The following is an 18,432-nucleotide window of genomic DNA, read 5'->3' on the forward strand; positions in this document are numbered from 1 at the left end:
CGATTAGCCACCCTCAATTGCGTAGCGTAACCTGTGGCGAACAGTTTATCGTAACCCCGAAATCACCTAGATGTGCAAATGGCCAATTTAACATCGAGACTTCGGAACCATGTCACAATTGCATTACCTCTTATCTTTGCCCAATACTCTACGTGACCTACGCGCCATCGAAATCTGCCGCAAAGGAAGGTCGGGAATTTCGTTGCTAGACATCGATGTGATTGGTTTCGGGGCACAGCCAAGGTTTCCGAACCAGAATCAACGCCTCAGGGACTCACAGAATACATTCTGGCAGCTCCTTGCCCTAATATGCAACCGTTCTTCAATTGTTCAAATAACGATTCCTTTCGACCTTTTCGGGCTCAACTTGACCGAGCTTGTCAGTTCCCGACACTATCTGAGGTCTTCCATCACCACCAGGTCTATATTATCACATGTACGACGTTTGGTCCTCAAACAGTACCGAGTTTCCGGAGCCACCGATGATTTTTTGAGGTGGGCAAGTGTCGTGTTTCCACATACGGAACGTTTGGAGATCCAGATGTCGGAGTGCAATCTGGAGAAGGAGGTCATGTTCACACATTCTGTGGCGAGGCAATGGCCGTCCCTTCATGGGCATCATATAGTGATCAATTTCAAGGAGATACTGGTCCCTGGACAATAACTGACAACTTTCATACATGTGATATTGGATCTTACCCCACTGCTATGTACATTGGACTACATTCTCGTAGTAAAAAAATCATTGTAAGCGATAGCGTAGCTGACGCAGTCCGCGATTCTCCAGTGTTATATTATTCTTATTCCATTGTGCTAATACGTAGTCTGTGATATTTGTATTAGTAAATGTACATTGTTACTATCCTCACTATCGTGCCGAAGGTGCTCTTGGTTACCTAGCCGAGGAGTTCGATGTTGAATCATCGAAAATCAAATGCAAGGCAGTCATTAATAATTCTTCACTTTGCCCGCCGCGGCCGATATTCAAGTTAGGCCTTCGACAGCCTTCGACTCCCAGATAATCATCTTTGAATATCACGTAAAAAGTGGCAAGCCATTCTATGTTTTCCATGTACAATCAAACTTTCGGTAGACACGTAATTATTGGGTATTTTGTTCATCTTCCCTTTCAAGTTCTTCCTTCATAGAACGGCTATCCGTCGAATTCAAGTCATCGGCAACCTGTGAGTCCCACCCAGAGACATCTACTTCCTCAAAAGTCTCGGACGCTCCAAGGACTGGGAACGCCCAGTTGAGCAGGAGATAGACAATTGTCGATATCCCGAATCCCGTGAAGAAAGACATCTCATAAATCCGTGTGGCAGCGATCGGCACAGTTCGACCCGCTAGGCATTGAAAGAAGGGTTGGGCCGGTGTTAGTCGTAGTATCAGCGAGCCTTTAACAGAACGCTTACTTGCTCCCGCAAAACCAACCACATTGATGAGGATACCCGCTATATACGCTACATAGGCTCTGCCAAAGGAATGTCTCTATAAGCCTGAATACGCCATAGACGCTCATTGTTCACCTGTAATTGAAGCCATATGTGTACCAATACCATCCGTTCCTTCTAGTGTCGTACAAATCCGTGACTCGATAATGTCCTTTCCGGATAAAATAGTACTCAGTGACCTGTGCAGTATCTCAGCATGTCACTTCCGCCATGGATGAAAGAAATCGGGGATCACCATGACCCCGGCAATGGAGCTTAGGAAGACAGAATAAGCGGAAAGATATGAAGTGAATCCGTTGCTGCTGGCTAAAAGCTTCCAGGGTAGAATACAGTACCCCACAATCGCTGCGATGTACCCTCCTCTTCGGATGTTCTGGATTCAAAAAAGAGAATAAGAACGGTGAAAAAAGATTCGAGTATTTCAACTCACGATAAATCGAGGAAACAAAGATGTAAGGTCACATCCAGCACTAACTGAATTAGCGGATATATTGGTTCTGTTGTCTCGGAATTAGATTTGACTGAGATAATCCACCTCTACCAGCAGACCACATACCCGATCTGGAAGCTTTTTTTGTCACGAGGAAACTCAAAACTCAGATAATACTCTCACCTGAGCAATAATGAATGCAAATGCAATGAACCAAACCTATGGGTGGGGTGAATATGTTATTGTCAGAGTTCACACTTTCCCAAGCTTGGTCTTTGTGAATCTGTTAGATCTGACTCACTCCAAACCTAGTCGCATGCGAGGGAGAATTGTCAAGAAACATGTTGAGTAGATCTATCGGAGATCATATGGCCTCTCCATAGATCGTCTGTGAGGAAGAGCTGACAATGATTCCAATGAAACTGACAATTGCAAAGCTGAAAGGGATAGAGAGTAGCTGAGGCCAAAGTGCAGCAGAAGGGCTATGCGAGCGAGAGGCGAAATCAGGTGCATTGCTGAAACAAATAGATTGTCATTCATTGAAGAGGCATTGTGCTATAGAGAAGAGCACTGACGTTAGAAGAGTAGCCATATTGCTGATGCAGGACATTAAGTTGGTGACCATTCCCCATCCTAAATCAGACCCGTGCATTGTCCCAGGTTGACGGATGATTGGACCTACACTGGATAAATGATTTTTACTAGCTAGTAAGGTTTGGTCGAACATGTGTTTGCGATGTAACGCACCCTTTTGCCTTCACTATACACCATACAAAGAAAACCAGACCTGCTATTGGAGTGATTATAGCTTTTACCGTGAAGAGGTGACGACTAGATGATACAACTGAGGTGTCATTTACTGGATAATACCCGCGAGACTTACATTTGGTGAAGTGGGAACCAGATTGCAGGCAAAGAGATTAACCAGAACAAAAAGAAGGCCAACATCTCCTTAGTCGTAATTCCTGCAGAATCTGGGAGACCATTTGCTGAAGACGAATCGCGTCTACCAACGGTTGAGACGTAGGGTTCAGGAAGAACATACGGATATTGTCAATACTAGGCCACATTGCCCTCAACATCACAAACATGCACGAGCCCCCGATGCTAGCTTGTACTCCGTACCAAACGCTGATGAAGGAAGTATTGACATCAGGTGGTATTGAATGACGCGAGTTTACGAACGACTCACCAAGCCATGGCCCCCCGATTGAATGTACACCACAAGCTTCCATATAACCCAAAACTTGTCCGGGCAACGACCGGAAAGGTAATGTGAAAGATTGCACCAGGACGGGCATTAAGAACAATGAAAGGCGCTACGATTCCGTAGCCAATCCATACACAGATCCAAGCTTGCCACCAGGATAGTCCAGCCTGAATCATTGAAGAAGCGATCATCCAACTGTCATTTTACTTTCAAATTATACGAAGCAATGTTCATGAGGAGTAGGCATACGTGTTGACATTGAAGCTGTCAGCGATCCAGCTAAAAGTGTATATCTGAGTAGCGAAATTATATAGCAATCGAAATTTGAACGTACAAGGCAATGAAATTACGGTGTTTCCAGGTCTGTTTTGCGTGAGGAACGGGAAGAAGATCTTCATTCTATCGTTCAATGAGTTTGAAAGACAGCAATCACGTAGAAGAGCTGATATAACCGTAAGAAACATTTGAGAGTAGGTCGTCCCATCTGAGTGCTCTACTTCGAGCTTTCGTATGATGTTCATCGTTTTGAATCGGGTATGAAAATCTATCAGCCTCTTTGGGGTGGTCTAGAGATTGGGCCTGATAACGGTCCTGCTTTAAGTATGTATCCAACACTCGCTCCATTTTGAACGCATCAACGCAAGATAAGACCACGAGATGAAAATAAATACGAACATCGAAGAGCGGGAGTGGCGCGTGGAAAGATAAGCAACGCCATCACGTGTCACTGATACTCAGACGAGTTGACGTCACGCGGCGATTTATGAACACCAGAAGCAAGCAGAAGCACCGGAGAAAAATGATTTGTTTTTGCTTGCGTAGTCGACAGTTGTAGAGGAGTACAAAGACAGATGCGAGAAAAAAATGCAACAACTTGAACAAACCTCATATACCAAATGACGTCCGAACCCGATGTAGTGGTGTAGGCGGGGTGTATGTATGGATGCAGGCATGATAATCGCGAAAAGTAAGGAATAGATACTATAAGGGTAAGAATAAAATGAATATGTACATATGTGCCACGAAATAATAGAAAAACATGAAGTAAAATTTTTCGATGATGCAGAAAACACGAGGTAATAAGCGACGTCGATGAACAGCAAAATGCAACGTGTCGTATTTGGAACAGTGCAGATGAGAGCAAGGGGATAAAATGTTCATAAATGTACAACAAGTGCAGATATATCATGTAGATGGTGCAGTAGATTAAGGAGTTATGAGCTTTTGCCGTGCACACCAAAATCAAGAGGGGGCATACTGGCTGAGCGTTTGCTCTTCGCAATGCGTTCGCTGGTGGGAGACGGCGATGTGAAAGTAAAGGCAGAGTAGATTTGCTTGCGTTCGGGGGTTGAAAAAGTTTTTAATTCGGCAGGCGAAGATCCGCGCAAGGTCGTCGACGACGATAAGGAGCTAGACGGAAAGTAGTCACGGATCTCCGGGTCAGCAGAGGGCTCCTGAAAGTCGACTGGGTGAGTATTGAGGTATGCTATGTCGACGTGGATAGACTGACCTTGACAAATTGAAAAACTTCTCGTTCTTCAGTATAATCGCCCTCCATCTCATACGCCTCGGAAACATCTGCGAGAGGCTTGACTGTCAAGTCATAGCACTTCGAATTAATCAGAGCCTGATTGACCCTAGTCTGCTCCTTGTCCGATTCAACTTCTTCGTCAAGCTTAGGCATGGGAGAAGCCCTGCGGGAGGACCTCTTCGCCGACTTCTTCCCAGAGCCAGGAGCTTTCAGTTCCTTCTTCGATTTTGATTTCGAACTCAAGGAAGAAGAGACGGATGATTTTCTCTTCTTAGCCTCAGGTTGTGCCTCTGACGCGGACACGTCCTTTCCCTTCGACAACTTCACTTCTAGCGGTGGTTTGACTGCAAGAACGCTGATGCTGCCCTTGCGCTTTTTGCCGAGAGCAGTAGAGGATCCAACTCGCTCGCCAGTGAGAGGGTCTAAGTTTTCCTTGTCGGTGGTGTAGATGGGCGACAAGCCCAAGGAAAGAGAGGATTCCGAGAGGGAGCGAGAAAGGCGGGTATTAGTCGTCGGTTTTGGTTTGGTTTCTGTCTCTTCCGATGCCGGTGTATCAACGAAAACGGTGAAGCTTCGGGAGGACATGGTGGTAGATGACATTACAGATGTATGTCAGACCAAGATAATCAAGGAAATGAAAAGGATGAGGAGATGAAGAGTGCCCTTGTATAAAGATAAGAGACAGCACTGGTCTAGCAAATTAGAGCAAAATAAGTCTTCAAATTGAAGGTTGCAAGCAAGAGATAGTTAGGCCTGTGACTTCGTTTAAGTATTTCCGGAAATCACGTGGTAATGTGTAATTGCCCATCTTGTTTTCCAAAACAGGCTACAGCAAACGGCCAACGACAATGGTCCTGGAGACCCAAGGTCAAGCTCAAGGGTTAGTACCGGTCAGCGGCCACTTGTGCATCTACACGAGGCATTTCCCTGAGAAAGATGTCATATTACTGAAGTATAAGTATACAGCTGGAACGCCTCTTTGCTCTTGCCCCAGAAACACTCGAAAACCAATTTTTTCGTCAACGTTCCACCGTAATTTGAGGATGATAATGGGATCATTGCAAGTGCCATCTTCGCCGTCCTTGACCATATTGAATAAAGCCTGGGTCAATTTCTCGTTGAAGTTGAAATGTGTCGATTGAAAGCGCCTGTTATCAACTCTTATCACAGCATTTACTTTTTACTTCCACGGAGGATCTTCAACCAGCCTTCATCCAATTCAGTCGGGCATTTTGTGGGTACCACGAATTTGAACCAATTATCTCAGGTTAAGAGTATTTGTTATCTCATGGGGCAAAGCACTCGGCTACGACTTTATAGGGATGACCGTAATCTCCAACCAGTTCGCACCGTTTTACAAAAGCCTCTGTGCAGCTCCTTGCGACTGCTGGAGTTGCAAAAATCAATGACGAAATATCGACGTCCCTCCAGCCAGTTTCTTGTACAGTCTTTGAGCCCTTATATTCCGGTTCCACGCATGCCAGGTGTAGAAAGGTTCATCTTTGAACCTTGCCATAGTCACCTCACGAAGCTTAGCAAGTATTACAGCTCCCGTATCAAAAATCTTGACTCCAGGATGTCTAGTTCAAAGTACAGCAACCAGCCCCTGTCTGAACCAAGACACTATCGATTGGCTTGGGCCGTACCCGATATGGACACGGTAGATCTTCTCAACACAGCCAAGCTGCACCCAGAGCGCGCTCTCCAATGACCATTATCAATCAGCCGAATGCTCTCGTGTTTTCTGCTCATGTATGGACGCAGGTACGAAGGTGGGCCACCGAAAGCTTGACGCAAAAACCCGATTGCTCGATCACTTGTAATACATACTTCCAGATTGACCCCAATCTGCAGATCGGAACTGCACACGGATCCGGGAGTAAGACATTTTCAAATCAGCATTGGGTGCTTTATTGGAAAAGCCTAAAAAGGATAGTGCTGTCTGTGTTATTCTTGTCTTAAGGTCGTCCTTCATTGTCGCTACTTTCGCCTCCTTCGTTGCTTCGTGCGTTTCCAACGTGAAGCTCAAGCGATCGGAACGTCCACCGTAAGTGATTTGTTCGCATCTACCTCATGTTCCCCACGCACACTTGGAATGTCAGTCACGTTTGTAGCATTCTGTACATCCACAGTCCTTAAATATTACATTCGCAACCTTCTTGTTTATTATTCTACCTTCTTCCCGGTGTTTCAGTGGCTGAGTTTTGTGCTGTAGACTTCTTCGCCATGCTCTGCAACGACGTTTCTCCTGTCCACCCTCCCCTCGGGACTATCATTGACGAAGACTCTCTGGAACTTGTTGAAGTCCTTGGAGTAGGCGGGTACGGTGTGGTATACCGAGCCGAAGAGACTTGTTGTTCTTCACCCAAGTCTTACGCCGTCAAATGTCTCCTCCATCGCTCTGCTGCGCAATCCGCTCGTCAACGACAAATACACATACGAGAGATCGCCCTTCATCAGCTTGCGAGCGCACACCCGAACGTTGTGACTCTACACCGGGTCATTGAGGACTACAATTGTACATATATCATCATGGATTACGCTCCAGATCACGACTTGTTTCACCAGATCCTGCATAATTGCCGTTATCTCGGAAATGACTATCTTGTCAAGCATGTCTTTCTGCAGCTCCTCGATGCTGTCGAATACTGTCACTCACTCGGCATTTATCATCGCGATTTGAAGCCCGAAAACGTCCTCTGTTATGACGATGGCTTGCGAGTCGCTATCACCGACTTTGGCTTAGCCACTACCGATAAGGTCAGCGAAGAGTTTCGTACAGGCAGCGTATACCATATGAGCCCAGGTAAAACTCTTCTCTCCAAGTTTCAGCAATGTATTGACTCCTTACTTTCCATTTAGAATGCCAAGGCGGGGAATTCGCTCCGACTGGGAGTTATTCACCTATGTTCAACGATATTTGGTCGTTGGGTATCATTCTACTGAATCTAGCGACAGGACGAAACCCCTGGAAGTCAGCGTCGGTATCAGATCCCACCTTCCAGGCATATCTTCGTGACCCTCAAAACTTCCTTCCCACTGTTTTGCCCATCTCCCCAGAAGTCAATGCCATTCTCGCGCGCATGCTCGAGGTCGACTGGAGAGACCGCATGACAATCCCCGAGTTGCGTGTAGCGTTGGAGGATGTGAGCACTTTCTATTCCGACACCGTAATCTTTGAAGGGAGTATGGCGAAATGTGGATGGGAAAGTGGTATAGAGATAGACAGCGAATCGACCAAGCATTCCCCAATCCAATCGCAAGCTGCGGAGCTCAAGTCTCATTGGAGTCAAGAATCCTTTTCGTCAGATATCGTGTTTGCTAGTCATTCAGCCATCGATTCACCTTGGGTTGGTTATTCTCCTTTTCCCAATGACGCTTACGCCATGAGGTCCGATATCGAACCTGGCTATCAACGACACAGCATGGTGGAAGAACGATGTGAGTTACACACCAGGCCACAAACTCCACCCTCGATGCGGTCACCCTGTGTTTCTGCGGAATCTGGCGCGTCATACCCTGTAACGCCCAACAGCTTTGACCTCACTTTTGGAGGACGGGCAGTTCTCCCTCAGCGGAAACCTCTCATTATCGACACAGGCTGTGTGCGTCCACCTTATTTTCGAGGAAACAGTTTAGACAGTGGCTCCGTAGGCTCGTCGATTATGCAGACCGCAGTAGAATATCCCTCAGACGTTTACGCAGCCGAAACATTCTTCGGCAGCTCAATGTCTAATCCTATCGCAGTCGTTCAGTCAGTCCGGCTAGGAGATCGCGGCCCCACGGAAGATAAAGAAATGGCATCCCCCACGGCTTGGGAATATTCAGCTACTCAGGTCTCTCAAAGTTCCTCGATGTTCTCTTCAGCGAAAAATTCATACACTACGACCAACATGTCCTTTGACAACCGTTCTTCCGCTCCCTCACCAGAACCAATTGAATGGTCTGAGCTATCCTCACGATTGAAAGAGAATCATCCCCCAGAAAGTCAGCCATCTTTCTCTCTCTTAATGTCGAACATAGCCGATGTATCTCCCCCTTTAAGATCCTTATCTCCCACGAGAAAGAATCTCGAAACGAAGCTTAAAGCGACACTCTTTACACCGCTCAAGTTTTTTCCTCGTCATTCCTCGGGGCAGAATTCTGGTGAATCAGTGGTCTCGTCGACCTCAATGGTTCAGGAGGTGGAGACTCGCCCCGCTGAGGTTTTTACGTCGTTTGAACTCTTCCCGCCACCGCCAGTACCTCAGACGTATCCGAATCACTGGTCGGCCATCGTTCCTACGAAGTCTCTCAAGATCAATACCATTCCGCAATCGAAGGACTGCCGGAAATCCTCCAACAATAGGCCACCTGCCCTCCGTCATTGGTTCCTTCCGTCTAAATTATTCTATTCCTCCGTTGCCTCTTGAGCAGACTATTTAAATGCTTGCTGCTGGTTCGATGGGCTTATATATCTAGCAATAACATGTTTTATGTGCATAAATAAATTACGATACGATACGAAGTGCTGCGTATACGTTCTTCACGTTCTCTTGTCATACACACTTTTATGCCATCCCCCATATATACATCTTCAAAAGGGAATCAAAGCAATTTAAACGATCCAAGCGCAAATTGGCTTCCTTGGTGGTATTCTATATTCGAATTTCCGCCGTGGCTTGAAGTGTAAAAATAACTGTATTATAGATCCACACAAGACGCAGACGAACCTACCGTGTGCATCAAGGTGTATGACGGGTCGACGACTTCCTTGCTCACTAATCGTGACTTGAACAGATAAATTACTTTCGGAAATCATGGAGCCTCCTTCCTCTCTCGCGCTCTACTTGAAACTTGCTTCGCATACCAATCCCCTTGGTCAACCTCTTCCCCTTGCCCCCAATGCCATTCCCGAAGCCCAACGGATTGTGCCCACCCTGTAACATTTGCAAAGCACCCTGCAGAATCATGATGGGATTCCGACTACCCCAAATCTTCGCACTAATATCTTTGATTCCAGCGGCTTTCAGCACTTGATGTAGGATTGGCTGACACCGTAGGCCGAAGCCCATAGGCCGTGGTCGCATTTTAATTTGGGTGGAACGGAATTTACCCGACATCTCTGTCCATATAGTACGGTTTTCGAAGCGGTCGACGTAGTCCATGTTCTTGATCGCAGCGATGTGTGACTTGTTCGAAGCGTGTGTAGGCTCTGTATCAGTACCCATACCAAGTCCTACCATACCGTTACCGTCACCCACAACGGTAAAGCACTGGTGATGATCTATTTTCCCCTTTCCAGTTTGTTGAACGACAAATCGTCGCACAAGAACAAATTTCATGAGTTGCTCGACAGGGTATCCCTCGAGACCAGCGGACTCGTTGACTTGCAATTCTTCGTCAGCCAGGTCTGATTTCGCTGGTGTCCAGTTAGGGTCGTCGAAATTGAACCCATCGAGAGCCATGGCTTCGTGGAAAATCGAGCGGTGGTTACGCACAATGACGCGGTTATGGAACGGATTTGTAGCGGTGGGATTTAAATCAAGGACTTCACGGGAATCCATGAGAGGGTCAGGAGACATGAGATTGGGGAAGGGACGTTTGATGATCTGCTCCGTTTCAGCGGCTACAAATGGACGATTAGTATTGAGTGGAAGAGAGCTGTTACATAGAATACCCACTCTCGTCAGCCTCAGCTTTGTCCTCTCCGCCCGCTGTTCGTTGAAGTTCCTGCTCTTTAGATACAACTATTTCATGAAATGATACTGTGAGCTCGACAAAGTTCTGCCTTGCAAACGGTACTAACCTTCCTCATGTACTCCAGGTAACGGAACATTTACTTCAATCTTGAGATTGTACATCGAAAGCAGTTGCGCCACGGCGTGCATGGTATGAGCGTCTCCTTCACCGTCGCTTTGCACGACTTCTGACAGAAGCTGATTGAGTTCTTGCGATGCCCGTTCAGGTAACATAAGCAGCGCTTCTTGACCAGCCTGAGACTCTAGTGCTTCAAGCAATTCATCCAGATTGCTGACTTGAATTACACGGTCGGAATCCACTGCTGGCTCTACATATGAGAAGGATATGAGCAAATTAAAGCGTCCCTAAAATCAAACACTCGTACTGTTTGCTAATGCAGCAGCCTCAGAGCGAGTATTAGGTGCGACTTGAGCAGTCCTTATTTCGGAAGAATTTGCAGGATGTGGTTGCTTCGCGCTGTCCCGACGAGGCCCTGAGCGTTTTTTGGCATAGGTGCGAGACGATACAGTCGCAGGAGTTCTGGCTACGAGGACATTTGTGGAGCGGAACAGCCGTGAAGACGCGGCAAGCTGCCTCGACAGGCGGTTCATCCAGATTTTTGAGCTGGAAGGTTAAGGCCAAAAAGAGTAGATAAGTGTGAGAATTCTGAGGAGCAAGATAAGATAAGGGAAAATCTTCGCGTCGAGGTCATGTTGTCTTATATTTTTCTTGCTGGAGACATCTACATATGCATGCGGCCGTTGTGTTCTCTGCTTGGCCGCCCGAAACACGTTCATTTTCGACAGCCAGAAGCTTTTGTTCGGCGTCTTTCACGCTTTCCTCCTGTAATTCTTCCAACAAAACCCCTTCCTCATCAAAATAAGCCGATATCATGGCTCGACGACCAATTCCAGAACGAACACTGGCTCTCTAATGACCATGCCTTGATGTTTGATCCAACTGTCGAAACTTTGCACCAACTCATTCGCGAAAACAAATTTACTACCGCCCATCGCGTGCGCTGCAGGCTGCAGGATCAGGGCAAGGATATTCCTCACGACATGTTATTTCTTGATGCTGCTCTCGGAGAAATCAACACCCTTTCCCCTGCAACATATCATGCTTTCTACGGCTGGTTAAACCTCATACCTGCCAAACATATTGTCAAAACTAGCGAACGAAACCCATTTCGCTTATTTGGCTCCCTTTATCGCTCTGGAAAGCCTTCTCAGGACCTTGAAGCGATCTTCGGCATGGTAAAGATAGCCTCTTCCAAGGGTTACTTCTTTGAAGTGGTCGAACGGGTCTTCCCGTTAATGGTGCGGCTAGTAAAGCCGGCAAGCAGTTTGGATTTGATGTTGGAGTTTGAAAAAGGCTACCTGGATTATATCATTGCTCTCGAACCTCAGAACGCTAAGCGACATGCGTCGCTGGCGCGCGAAACTCTTATCCTGGAATTATGCAAAGGGAAAGGTAGATGGATAAAGATGGCCGCTAAACTTTTGAAGCGTTCAAAGCAAAAAGGCATCTCTGTGTCCTCTGAGGTTTCTGAACTAGTCAAAGCGTTAGCGCATAATGAGAAAACAGGCTAAGTATGTTCCTCTTTCCATCAATCTCTGACATTCATTCTGATTTCCTTTCCTCTTCTTCTCAGCCTTCTGACTATGCTTCACTGCAACGAGACGAGACGAACGTAGACATGTCCACGGAACACATGTATCCAGCCTTTAAAGCTGAAATTTGCCTTCAATTGGCACCGTGGAACCTTCGTGGTGGACTGACACCATTCCTGTCAACCAAAGGTGTCTTTACTGGCATTCAAATTGTTGAGGCCTATGTACATTCATCATTTCCAAACGGTACCATTGACCCCTGGTTGTGATGCGGCAACGAGGCCAAGGTGATGTCCTGCTCACTGCAATTCGATTGAGTATGAAGAAGATTGGTCGCCAATAATCGCTTCAGTTTCAGCTTCAGCACGAGGTTGGTTCACAGTCCTTGATACGTCAAACCGTCAAACCTGCGGAGACCAGCCGATCTGCTGCTCGAACCACGTTTTGTCTTCTCGAAATCAGTGTACTTACATGAGATACTCCGTCGTAATGCATATGTACCTCTGACATGTCTTTAAGTTTAACTTGTTTGACTACATACAAGTATGTACGTTCGAGGACATTTCTTATCTATCTTATCTGATTGTTTTTTTATCTGATCGCATTATCAAGCCGTCGGCGATTACACACCACGTTTCGGCTACCCTGGCCTTGTCCCCTTCTTGGAGTTATTCTCTCCTTCTCTGCTGTTTCCTTCTCTCGGTATTTCAACCCTGCACTTTGGATTCGTTAAAAGTGGCTCCAGCTATAGGCTCGCTCTCTTCTAGCCCATCTTACAATCAAATATATCACGCTGGGAACCATCGACTCTGGCTAGGCTTAAACTTTCATCCCACATCGAAGTCAAATCCGAGTAGTCTAGATGTATGTACCTTTATAACTATATGTGCCATCGCAATATTGAATATTATCTGTTTACCATAGTATCATGGACACGGTGGCGCTCAGAATGGACGTTGTAAGTGATCATAGTGAGTGACCTTCTCAACGTACTATCCAGCAACTTACACAAGTCCCCTTAGCAGCTCCGCACTTAATCAATAATATCGACTCTGAAGAGAAGGAACACATCGACCAACCTGGAATTCTGAACAATTCTGACTGCGCAGATCCTGCTAACCTTACATTGGAGTCAAAGAATGTTGAATTACCCAGATTCCCTAGCGTCCGAGGGGAATCGAGCCCAGATGCTGAGGACAAAACGTCCGTCTCACCTCCTTCGAGTGCCAGTGCCAGTATTCTCAGTATGCCGGATCCACTATCATCATCTGATACAACCTCAGTCCAGTATGACACCATTCACATATCTGATTATACTAGGCTTCTCGAATACGAGAGTAGTGTCTCATCCCCATCTGTCACCGGCCATGGAATTGGCATTAATGCGGTTAGTCTGCCGCCCCAGTTCAGGAATGAACGATCTAACACCTTTGCGCCACAGCGACTGCCCGAATCTGCATACAGAGACCTCTCTGACCATGATTTCGAGTCTGAATCGGAGCCGGAATCTGAATCATCCTTCCCATCCGTCACCTCTTCCTTTTTCTTTAGTTCCCCTGCGTCCGTTGCCTCACACGGTCCCGGGGAGGACTCACATGAGGATTCCAACGAAGACCGGGAGTCTAGAAGTCTACGAGCAACTCAGGAGCTGGTCATTCCATCTTTGATGCTCCCAGAAGCCCTGAATTTACCGAGTGTTGTTCATGACTATCCTTTGGAAACCCCACATCCTCCGAAACCATCCATACCCCACTCTCAGGCTCCTTCAGCATCGGATGTTCTTCGTCTGCTCGTGGTTGCACCTTCGGATCTCCGACGACCTTCCATAATGGAAGGTGATCAGGTACCCTATCTGTCCCAAAGAGTGAAGAAAGATTTCGACGATGTGGTGTCGCAGACTAACGCACTTCATTTACATGCGGCAAGAGGCTATCAGCCTGAACTGCATTCTGTTGTCGCAGATCAGGACATGGAAACAGTACTTGCAACAGTGATTGACGCGTTCGTCAAGAACGAACTGTTCACTGCCGTAGTATTAACGTCGGAAATATCTCATGATGGTACGTCTTGAACCACGCTACCCATTTATGACCATTCACTAAGGCAACATTGTGTTCTAGTCATCGTTCAGATCAAACATGAAATTGCACAATTTTCCGAGGCTTTATCACCTCTTGTCCCTGTTATTTATCTCCTTCGTGCCAACGCATCTGCTTTCCCAGACAAGGAATTGTCATCTTCCCAGTCGACAGCACGTCGCCTATCTTCCTCGTTGCAGAATTCGCCATTGATACCAACCGCCGCTCTCAGTGTTTCCAGTGTACAGGAGCTCCATGAGCTCTTAATAAGACCTGATGTATCACAACGGCTACAGGCAGAAGCTGCCGAGAAATCTACGAGGTGGTTCGTCCGCAGAAACACATTCATGGAAAGTACGCGACTAGATGATACATCCATTGCGAAGCGTCGTGCTCGTACTCGGGGAGGTCATGAAGGTGATGGTCCCACATTCGGACAAAATCAAGACAACACGTCCATTTCAGCGAACCGGCATGATGTCAATTCTGGCGGTGGCTGGAGGCAATTTAAGGCACAGTGGGAGGCCAGTTGGGAAGACGCGTATTCTCTGCAACCACGCGAGATTGGCTCGCAACAAGATTCTGACGAAGAGCTCCTCCGCACTGCCAGATTTCAATCGTCAGACCCTTCTTCCTCTTCCGCACCACGCTTAGGTACACTGAAAGCGCGCAAGCAATCTCGTCTCAAGAGGTCATCTTTTGCTCGACCGTCCTCCTCTTCCTCCTCTTCCTCTCCAGTTCCTGCTACATCCCCGTCGTTGCCCCCATCGTCAGCTCTTCCCTCGACGATGCCCTCCTCCCTCTCACTCTCAGATTCCCTTTTCATATCAGCGGATGAAATTCCCGATACGCCCCCTCTTCCGCCAATACCGCTCGTCATGGAATTCCCCTTTCCTTCGTCTACTATCTCTCTCCGCCCTCCCTCGACCCGTAATTCCTCTCGTGCACGCTCCCGCGGCCCTCCCTACCACGCTTCTGAGAAATATACACCACATCCGACACCTTTCTTACTCGATTTCGACACCGGAAGATTCAATCCTTTGCATCTTCCTTCTTTCGTAGCTCTGTCCCTTTCTGTTCTCGCCCCATTGCGGGGTCATATTCGGGCGGCCACACGGAGGATATTTTCTGTGTCATCTAGAGTAGCAAACAGTTTATCTATCTCAGGTGGGTTCGAAGACGAGGACCAGTCCGCAGACGACAAGCTTCTGGGTAGTACAAACTCAGTTGAAAGTGTCGATAATGAGGTCCCCTCATCGTCGTCTTCTCTTCAATTTCGAAAAGGACTATGGCCAACAGGTATGGTGCTCGTCGGTGGGTTTTTACTCGGATTTGCTGTGGGATATTTGAGAGGATTGTGATGACTGGCAGACATGCCTTAATCCTTTTTGAGAGGAATGTATATGTAGTTTCTTTCTGAATATATCACAATCATGTTGTTAGTGTGTACGACCTAGCCTAAGTGGCTCTTCTCCCAAAGCAAAAATTATGGAGCTTCCTCCTACCCAGACGTCGGAGTGCAAAATATTCCGCTCAACCACGAAGTCATGGCACTACGATTTGTGTATGGTAATCAAAAGACTAGTAGCGACTTCATTCAAGTTGACCTAGCCTATCGTTCATTCTTTGTACAAAAAGCAAGGTGTAGTTACAGTTGCGCTACAAAATACTAGTCAACACGATTCTCATCATTGCTCACATCCTTTGATTCCTCAACGAGTCCGAACCATTCAGGTATAAGAGCCCAAGCAGCTTCCCGACCCTTTGTACAATCGCTGAGAAGCTCTACTTTGCACGATCCGCAAATCAAAGTTTTAGCCCGTTCGCCTTCACTCTTATCTGGCCTCGTTAATCGATCCATTCCCTGGGAAAGTGTGAATAAAGGATCCGCATCACGTCCGATAGATACTCCTCCAATGCATCGGAAGATGTCAATATACATTTGCTGAAAGGCTTGAGCGCACGGGTGTGCTTTGGACGGAGGAGACGAGTTACGATACCAGCATCCGGAAGACGGTTGACGAGTTTCCAGATGCAATGAGAGAAAATTGATGAGATAGTTTTGTGCTAATTCGCGGCCTTGAAGAGTGCGTACCAGGAGTTGATTGGACAGACAAACGGGGCGAGGTTCGATACCTGGAGAACTCAAGACAGACCCGATCCCAGGAGTTCCATACATAATCTTGCTTGGACCGTATCTTGATAAATCGTAGAATGCGCTAGGTAAGATTTCGTTCAGACCGAATTCTATAGCGAGCTCGATGACGAGAATAGGATGTGCTGTATATTGCCGGGGAGAGTAGCATCCTCTGGGGCTCGAAGCTTGATTCTCTCTGGCATCCCAGCCTTCTAGGGTAGAGGGCCAATCAGATTTGAGGCGTGCTAAACATTGATGTCGAAGATGCGAAACGATATACTTGGTAGATATGCGAAGGACGGCGGCAAGATGGGCAAACATGACTGGGCGAGGGAAGGGAACTTGCCTACATTTAACTTTTTTGAGTATAAATGCGAGATTGAAGATTTAAAGTACACGCACAATCCATCATACAACGCAATCAAAAAGTGGTACAGATCATCTGGGCTATCGTGCATTTCGACTACTGGACATTCATCTAACACGTCTTGCACTGTAGGTTGGGGGACATCGAGCATTCCAGCGAACATTTCCGAGTGGCGCTCTAATTGCCCACTATGAACCTTGAATGCAAAAGACCCAGCGATAAGTACGATGTTCCCGTCCTTGAACCATATGTCGGTGTGAAATAAAGTTGTCATGTCCAGAGAGGCCTTCGCCGAAGTTTCTTGAATGTTCATTACAAAACGATATAAAATAACAAAATAAAAGAATGGAAAGAAAGAGGATGATCAATTAGCGCCTGCGCTGTTTGCAATCTCTCCTAAGACTCCTTTTGTATGGATACTTTTGACATCCGACCCTTCAAAAATAAGCAGCGTCATACACCACATCTCAATCGCAAAAACTAACAAGATACATTGAATGCGCTACATGAAACTAACTACAATCTACTGACTGGGAAACAAACTCCTAGGCACAAATATCGATACAGATCCAGAAATAGAGGTAAAGATTATAGAGTTTATACAGTGACGTCGGCGTGAGTAAAATACGAGGAGCTTTAGAAGTATAGAAAAGAAATGTTCGATATAGGTGGAAAACCGGAGCGACTGAGCGGGCAATCCTTCAGATTGCGAGTAATTAAGGTGAGTGTGGAATGCAATTTAGAAAAGGAACGGATGAATGTGTCAGACATAGAAATCATCAGAATGGAACTGGGGGGAGCCTCACAGAGACTTAGATATATCCTAATCGGTGTGCAAGTTCATGATCACTTCGGTTCTGCTGGAGAGAGCCGCAGCAGTAGAAGTATCCTTGGGAAGCAGCGATACGGGGGAGGGCGAGCTCGATTTGATACGCTAGCGTCTCGTGATAGGGGACGGTGTCGACTTGTATGCCTTCACTCTGGACTGCACTATGTGGGGAGTACGGAGGCAATGAATTGGAGGAACTGCGAGAGGTGCTACTGGTGCTAGAATTGCTAGTAGAGCTCCTCGGCCGTTTTGACTTGAGCAACAGCTTGGGTGTAATGGCGGGGGGAGTGACCGAAGCGGAAGAGCTAGGGTACGAGCTACTCGTAGTGCGGGAGCTGGACGCACTACTGATGCTACCGGTCGAAACGGCACGAATCTTCTTAAACTTCGGGATCCTAGATGGCTTGACCCATGCCGGGTCAGAGGTGAGCTGGAGGATGACCCCCTTTGCACGGTCACTCTCGCGAGCATCCCTGCATATTTCGGCAGCCTCTCTTCCAATCCCAGCGACCTGTAACAGACAGCGTCAGCTCTATCAATTCAGGCGACACAATAGTGGAACGCAAATACACACAAGACTCTCGAATGGAAGATCCTTTCCATGTGAGAAATAATCCGCTTTAATCACAGCGCAACGGAAAACGTGCTTGTGCCAGGCTGTGGTATAGAACTCATGGCGGTTGTCGAGTTGGATATTTTTGTTACACCCGAGGCACCTCACCGAGTGCGGACCGAAATCTTCCTTGGATACCCAAGAGTGACTTTCGAGCTCCAATCTGCGTTCGGCTGTTTCTTTGTTCTTCCTTTCAGCCTCCCCTTCGTTGTGGGAGGTGCCCAACTTCCCTTCCTGTCGCTCGTAACCTTCATAATCCGCATGCGTTCTACGTAGAAGATTCTGCACTGCAGAACTTCTATCGATCTTGCGATGTGCTTTCGCGGACGAAACGCGCTTTGACCGAGAGCAGGAGGAGGTAGCGCGTCCTTTGGACGTGGTTGTAGTCGTCATCGTAGAGGTTGGTATGTTATTGAATAGGAAAAGGGAACAGCAAGGTCGATGCAGAA

General features: G+C 47.0%; 8 protein-coding genes across 8 annotated transcripts; 3 read left to right on the top strand and 5 right to left on the bottom strand.

The window, feature by feature from the left end:
- Positions 1–742: 742 nt before the first annotated feature.
- Positions 743–3,615, bottom strand: C8R40DRAFT_1158995 (permease for cytosine/purines, uracil, thiamine, allantoin-domain-containing protein; the record flags this gene model as incomplete). The annotated part of the gene is made up of 17 exons (XM_046229815.1): positions 743–825; positions 861–885; positions 1,183–1,346; positions 1,416–1,474; positions 1,530–1,633; positions 1,690–1,827; positions 1,885–1,951; positions 2,051–2,103; positions 2,186–2,238; positions 2,308–2,399; positions 2,460–2,567; positions 2,632–2,715; positions 2,768–2,873; positions 2,930–3,015; positions 3,077–3,289; positions 3,429–3,493; positions 3,547–3,615. 17 exons carry the CDS (start codon positions 3,613–3,615, stop codon positions 743–745), a joined length of 1,569 nt encoding a protein of 522 aa, XP_046089520.1.
- Positions 3,616–4,308: 693 nt separating this feature from the next.
- C8R40DRAFT_1167165 (uncharacterized protein) lies at positions 4,309–5,210 on the bottom strand (the record flags this gene model as incomplete). The annotated part of the gene is made up of 2 exons (XM_046230963.1): positions 4,309–4,548; positions 4,605–5,210. The coding sequence occupies 2 exons, from the start codon at positions 5,208–5,210 to the stop codon at positions 4,309–4,311; spliced, it is 846 nt and encodes a 281-aa protein (XP_046089521.1).
- A 1,641-nt stretch (positions 5,211–6,851) lies between these two features.
- Positions 6,852–7,783, top strand: C8R40DRAFT_1038254 (kinase-like domain-containing protein; the record flags this gene model as incomplete). Its single annotated transcript, XM_046223740.1, has 2 exons — positions 6,852–7,431; positions 7,488–7,783. Coding segments are annotated over 2 exons (876 nt in total), but the record flags the coding sequence as incomplete, so codon positions are not given.
- Positions 7,784–9,409: 1,626 nt separating this feature from the next.
- Positions 9,410–10,957, bottom strand: C8R40DRAFT_1167167 (uncharacterized protein; the record flags this gene model as incomplete). The annotated part of the gene is made up of 4 exons (XM_046230964.1): positions 9,410–10,233; positions 10,289–10,354; positions 10,414–10,674; positions 10,732–10,957. 4 exons carry the CDS (start codon positions 10,955–10,957, stop codon positions 9,410–9,412), a joined length of 1,377 nt encoding a protein of 458 aa, XP_046089523.1.
- Positions 10,958–11,052: 95 nt separating this feature from the next.
- On the top strand, positions 11,053–12,379 carry C8R40DRAFT_763322 (uncharacterized protein). The gene is made up of 2 exons (XM_046236150.1): positions 11,053–11,938; positions 12,001–12,379. Exon 1 carries the CDS (start codon positions 11,057–11,059, stop codon positions 11,936–11,938), a length of 882 nt encoding a protein of 293 aa, XP_046089524.1. The 5' UTR covers positions 11,053–11,056; the 3' UTR covers positions 12,001–12,379.
- Positions 12,380–12,887: 508 nt separating this feature from the next.
- C8R40DRAFT_1066890 (uncharacterized protein) lies at positions 12,888–15,398 on the top strand (the record flags this gene model as incomplete). The annotated part of the gene is made up of 3 exons (XM_046225831.1): positions 12,888–12,917; positions 12,960–14,019; positions 14,080–15,398. 3 exons carry the CDS (start codon positions 12,888–12,890, stop codon positions 15,396–15,398), a joined length of 2,409 nt encoding a protein of 802 aa, XP_046089525.1.
- A 308-nt stretch (positions 15,399–15,706) lies between these two features.
- On the bottom strand, positions 15,707–16,854 carry C8R40DRAFT_1158997 (uncharacterized protein; the record flags this gene model as incomplete). The annotated part of the gene is made up of 2 exons (XM_046229816.1): positions 15,707–16,520; positions 16,577–16,854. The coding sequence occupies 2 exons, from the start codon at positions 16,852–16,854 to the stop codon at positions 15,707–15,709; spliced, it is 1,092 nt and encodes a 363-aa protein (XP_046089526.1).
- A 499-nt stretch (positions 16,855–17,353) lies between these two features.
- Positions 17,354–18,376, bottom strand: C8R40DRAFT_1167171 (uncharacterized protein; the record flags this gene model as incomplete). Its single annotated transcript, XM_046230965.1, has 2 exons — positions 17,354–17,881; positions 17,945–18,376. 2 exons carry the CDS (start codon positions 18,374–18,376, stop codon positions 17,354–17,356), a joined length of 960 nt encoding a protein of 319 aa, XP_046089527.1.
- Between the last annotated feature and the right edge of the window lie 56 nt (positions 18,377–18,432).

Source organism: Lentinula edodes (assembly GCF_021015755.1).
Source record: "Lentinula edodes strain Le(Bin) 0899 ss11 chromosome Unknown C8R40scaffold_6, whole genome shotgun sequence".
Classification (NCBI taxonomy): domain Eukaryota; kingdom Fungi; phylum Basidiomycota; class Agaricomycetes; order Agaricales; family Omphalotaceae; genus Lentinula; species Lentinula edodes.